This window comes from Orbicella franksi, chromosome 6, assembly GCF_964199315.1.
Source record: "Orbicella franksi chromosome 6, jaOrbFran1.1, whole genome shotgun sequence".
Lineage (NCBI taxonomy): Eukaryota > Metazoa > Cnidaria > Anthozoa > Scleractinia > Merulinidae > Orbicella > Orbicella franksi.
The window spans coordinates 30,194,153-30,199,939 of record NC_138150.1 but is presented as its reverse complement, the minus strand read 5'-3'; the positions used below and the strand labels follow the sequence as shown (position 1 = coordinate 30,199,939).

Below are 5,787 nucleotides of genomic sequence, written 5' to 3'. Positions count from 1 at the left end.
GCATTTTTAATTGTAAATTTACAAAAATAAAGCTTCTCATCATAAACAGAGACAGTTCAATTGTTTTCTGTCGTTGTTTTACTTCTTAGTATAATTTCTGCCTTCGTAACAAAATTAATGTCTTTATTGAAGCACTGTTTAGGTTGAGAATTTGTGAATTTCGCTACAGCTGTACATGTTTTGTCGGCGGGAATCTAGCAAAACTTGTTATTTTAGTACAGTTTTAACACTACTGTTGCTAACAATGGTCTCTGTGAGCCATATTTACTGCAGAAAAATAGCTCGCTTCCAGTGCGTTTGTCTGAGTCACAGGGGGTGTTTAATTTGGGTCAAATTTGTCAAAATTCCGAAGCAAAAATTTGGAAGCCAACTTACCGTCATCAACCCGTGCTCTGTTCTCTGATAAAGCACGCTGTTTCAGCCAATCAGAGCGCGCGTTATATGGAAACTTTATTATAAATACCTACACAGCTTGCCTTTCATTACAATCGGTTCTGGAGTCATTGCGCATCATATTCAGTGGCTATCAACTCATGCAGAACCAAGCGGTCTTAAGATTTCTTGGAACAAGTATAAATTGACTATTTGTGCGTGATGTCATAAACAAGTTTCCTCTGCCTCTTAGATGTAGTGCAACATCAAAAAGAAATGAAATAATATACTATTAATATTCTTAGAAACTCTGATGTGTTTTTAAAGATGGTAAAGTTTTGTCTCATTTCATTTAAAAGATTTGTATAACAAAAATACTCTAGCCTACCTAGCCTGGTTTCAGGTTTTTAACATATACTATGTGCCCCTCTATGATTAACTTTAATCAGGTAGGAACACGCATATATAGCTTTAAAATTATTGCGGTCAGTCCTTTGGTATGATCTTTTTGTTGACAAACACTTCTTCTCGGTGACAAAACTTTTATGACGACCGGCCATTTTTAAATTTTGGTCTATGCGGCTGGCTGTCGTTCTAAAACACACACAACCAGCTGACAGCCATGTTGACATGTTTAATGTAGTTCAACAAGAATCTTTGTCCATCTGACGTGCGTCATTTTCTGTCCCTCAGTTTTAATTAAAATGTCATTTTTTTGTATTAAAGTTTAATGTCACTCGCTTGAAACAACATAATCAGGGAAAAATAGTTTTTCTTACTCTAATTAAAAAAATGTTTTTTTCCTTCTCCGTCTGGCACCTTTTCGCCTTCATAAAAGGTCGAATACCGGTGCCTCGCCTAAACGTAACATTCTACTGGTTCTGCATTAATAATAAAAATAAAAGAAAATAAAGCAAAACAAAGTAAAAAGGGAAGGTTAGATCATAGAAGTCTTGTAAAGGTGTTTCCAACAGCAAAGGGAAGGTTATAATCAGGACATTTACAGTAATTTGCTTTTTTTTCCAAGTTTTTTTTGAAGATTGTTATATTGGCAGGTCTGACTCAATGCAACTTGCTTTAGGATTAAAATATCACTCTGGGTTTCCGCGCGTTTCTTGATAAAATAACTATTTCAGTTAACAATGGTTCATGGGAACACGTATAGACCAGTAGCACTTTTATCAGTACGATGTTTCTTCTCGGAAGAGAACTAATTAAACTGAGCTGGTAAATAAAATGGAGCTGTGACCTATTGAAGAGCGGTATTCGTACATATCGGCGATAATTTTCTTATAATTGCAATCACCCTCATGCGAATTTCTCTAATACGCCAGCAATAAACAAAAGGGTTCAATGACGAGTTGAGAAAAATCACCAGTGAAGTTAAATTAGTCGCTAATACCACTGTCGCAGTGTATCCTTGAAAAGCAACGGCTATTAACGCGCAGAAGTAGGGAATGTAACAGGCTATAAGTAAGCCAAACACGCCCAACATGCTATTAACGGACCTTCGGTACAGCGCCATGTTTAAAACATTTCTGGGTTGCCTTCTAAGCACTTGATGGCTGGCGATTCTAGTTTTAAAACCTCTGAGTGTACAGTATATCCTAAAGTAGCAGGAGGAAGTGACGACGACGCTTAAAAGGCCGATAATTAATCCACTGATCTTGTTGATTCGAATATTCCACATGCGGGAAATTGCCCATACAACGCTACCCATCCACATCAAGAAAAGAGTCAACCCAACTTTTGTAACCGTCACCACCAGGCGATATTTCATTCCAAGACGTAAAGCGAGGTATCGCTCAATACTTATCGCTGTCATAGTTATAAAGGACACTGAACAAAAGTAATATGCTACTGCAGCGTAAAAAGGTTGAACCGAACAGAAGAGATTGAGATCTCCATAGAGAGTTGCTGTACCGGTGGCAACTTGTAACGGTTGTGCAACCATTCCCACTCCAAAATCGGAAAATGCCAAGCTGTAGAAAAGTGCTTTTGTCGGCGAATGAATCGAGCGGCATTGATAAAGAGCGAATAAAATGACTGCATTTCCAGTAATAGCGAAAATGGAGAGAACAACATTTGCGGTGCATAAGAAGATGTACCAGTGTGAAGATGATTCTCTAATAAACTGATATTCTTGGAAATCTTGTCTCGAACAAGAGTGATTCCAATCTGCCATTAGAAATACGACAGTGGTACTGACACGCTTCCAGCGTCTGCTATGCGAATATTGCTCGTGTGTTTCAAAGTTTCAATGGCCGGATCATCTTTCGCTCACTTCTCTTCAAGTTACTGTAATAAGAATACGCGCCAATGTCATCTCTGGTAATTTTTAGTTCAGTTAAAAACCATATGCACATAATAATTGGTTTTCTATGTCAACATAAATCTGAAAGATTTTCGTCCAACCTATTAGAATATTCGATTTTACATTTGAAATGACGGTAGAAATTCTTAACTCAAACAAAAGTAAACAGAATCCCAGCTTTGTTTTTATTTTTCTTTCGCATTCAGAGTTTCCCACCAAATAAAGAGGAATGGCAAAGCAGGTGATAAATGAAAAGATTTATTGCATCATATATTTCAGTAGCCCTTTTTCAACTCGCCTTTGGAACCTTTATTACTTATGACCATCTGAAATGAAAGTTCTTTCCTCTTATGAAACTTCTGCCCATAAAAAGCGGCAGAAAAGACCGGGGAAATGTATAATAAAAGGTAGTAGAGGAATGAATTTAACCGGTATTGAAAATGAGCTTGATGCCTAGGGTATTTCGCTATAACAAATTATTCTAGCAGGAATCAAGCAGTTGGGGAAGAAAAGATCTACTCTGGGTAAGGATTCATTGGTTCCTTTGATGCACAATAATCCGAGCAATCTTGGATTCCGTTTTTTAGTCAAGAAACGCAAAATCCATTTTAGGATTTAATTGAGTAGTTCGATTTATCAAGGGCACCCAATGTTTGTTTCGGTAAAATTACCTGTTAGGAAGGCTTTTAATGTCTTTTGACTTTCTACGAGAATTGTCACAACAAATTTAATTCCTGCTTCTTTTGTATTGATAAAAAGATCATTTTGGGTCCCGAAAAAAGGCTAGCTATGATTTTCGAAAAGGCTTCGAGAGATGGACAAAAAAAAGCCCTAATAAGTTCCAGCAGATTTATTTTTTTATTTATTATAGCATTTTTAATCGAGCAGATTCAATTTCCCCTTGAAAAGATTTTATAGTGCGGGCTAAAATTATCCTGCGGAGCGTTAATAGCACTCTGAAGTATTTGAACTTTTATCTCAATGGACAACTGTATTTTCAATTCCCACAGAAGCCTCTGATTCTGAGAATGTGTTTTGACGCTTTTGCCAATTGTATATCGGGAATGGGCTAAAAAAACCCTGCCTATATATCTAATAACACAAATTCAGCAGCCTTTATATCTAGAACCTTGATCTCTTAATCAACACGTTTCCGATATGAATGCGACTAAACCATAAATCCAGCTTATTGACCGTTCTTCTCGTTTTTAAAGACTCACTGAATTATTTTTATAGTTTTATTCCTGCCTAATTAGAAATTACAAGCAAATATAGTACTGTATATGAAGAACATGTGAACCAAGCTAGGCAGGCCAGAGTAATTTTATTTTCGTATCTATAAATCTCTTTTAGCTTAAAGTAGGGATTCATGAGATGTAGGCTGTGTGGGTATATGTGGGGGATTAATGAGATGTAGGCTGTGTAGGTTTAAGTGTGGGATTAATGAGATCTAGGCTGTGAAGGTATATGTGAGGTATTAATGAGATGTAGGGTGTGTAGGTATATGTGGGGGATTAATGAGATGTAGGCTGTGTAGGTATATGTGGGAAATCAACATTTGAGATGTAGGCTGTTTAGGTATATGTCTGGGATTAACGAGATGTAGGTTGTGTAGGTATACGTGGGGGATTATAAATTAGAAATTACAGGCAAATATAGTACGCTCAATGAAAAACATGTAAACCAAGCTAGGAAGGCCAGAGTAATTTTCTTTTCCGCATAGGTAAATCTCTTTTAGCTTCAATGAGGGATTCATGAGATGTAGGCCGTGCAGGTATATGTGGGGGATTAACGAGATGTAGGGTGTGTAGGTATATGTGGGGGATTAATGAGATGTAGGTTGTGTAGGTATATATACGGGATTAATGAGATGTATGCTGTGTAGGTATATGTGGGGGATCAATGAGATGTAGGTTGTGTAGGTATATTTTGGTGATTAATGAGATGTGGGCTGTGTAGGTATATGTGGGGGAGTAATGAGATGTGGGCTGTGTAGGTATATGTGGGGAAGTAATGACATGTGGGCTGTGTGGGTATATGTGAGGGATTAATGAGATGTAGACATAATAGTTAATTATATATTTGATATTTTTTAAGGGGGGCGGTTGAGGTAAAATACTTGAATTTATATCGAGGAGGTATTGTTTTATTACAGATAAACAGAGACGGGGAGAGATATGTCCATTGCGGTGGAATTAACTAGCCGCCCAACCATCCGGGTGGTGTCCCACTTATAAAGCAAAAGAACAAAAGACTTGGCTGTGAGCCAATGAGAAAGCACTGACGTCATGATCAAACCGGACAAACGAGTTTCTAAACACCGGCGGGATTTCATTATTCAAAATGGCGGGCACACATTGTAAGGTTATAATATGTTAATTTGCCAAACATTCTTTATATGCACGCTTATGTTCTGTAACGGCTATGTAATTTATGCTATACAGTAATTTAATATACGCGGTCACCTTCTGTATCTTGAGTTACAATAGCTGCATTAAGCCCTGATTGATGAGGTTCGTTCAAGGTTCTCTCTGCCATCTAATATTTCATGTTCCAGCGAAAGAGTGGTTCAAATTCGTCGACAACGTATACCGTCTACGAACGTCTACTAGCAAAAAAATTTCCGGCGCCTCGCCGCCGAAAGCATCACAATCTACAATGTTATTCCATCAGATATCATTGCCTCCGCGACGTTTAGATTTGAGTTCAATTAAGTAGCGAGGTCCTCGAGAACTGGAAACTATGAAAAGAGATTAATAACTTGGTTTGGAGAGGGAAAGTCGGGAAAGCCCCGAGGTAGTATCAACTCACCATGTTCAGTTACGTGATTGATGACGATGGCCTAAAGTGTTCAAAACCTTCAGCTATCAGGAAGAAGAAGATGTAAACTTTATGGCGTGTAGTTATGTGTCAGAAGATGAAAAGGTATTGCATCGGTGAAGTAACGTAAACGAGGTGGTTGCAACAGGAGAAGACATGAAACCTCAGAACCGAAACGTTTGACGACATAGCTGAGTTTTAAAGAACTTTAACGAAGAGCTGCAATTATTGTCTACGTTTTATTTTACAGGATACTCTCATTTGCGATCGATCGTTCTTGG

General features: G+C 37.8%; 1 protein-coding gene across 1 annotated transcript; it reads right to left on the bottom strand.

Annotated features, from left to right (window-relative positions):
- Positions 1 to 1,308: 1,308 nt before the first annotated feature.
- On the bottom strand, positions 1,309 to 2,578 carry LOC145491286 (histamine H2 receptor-like). Its single transcript, XM_081470454.1, has one exon. The coding sequence runs from the start codon at positions 2,555 to 2,557 to the stop codon at positions 1,622 to 1,624; it is 936 nt and encodes a 311-aa protein (XP_081326580.1). The 5' UTR covers positions 2,558 to 2,578; the 3' UTR covers positions 1,309 to 1,621.
- Between the last annotated feature and the right edge of the window lie 3,209 nt (positions 2,579 to 5,787).

Excerpts from the sequence above, each read along its gene's own strand:
- LOC145491286 (XM_081470454.1), bottom strand. The coding sequence starts at position 2,557 with ATGGCAGATTGGAATCACTCTTGTTCGAGACAAGATTTCCAAGAATAT.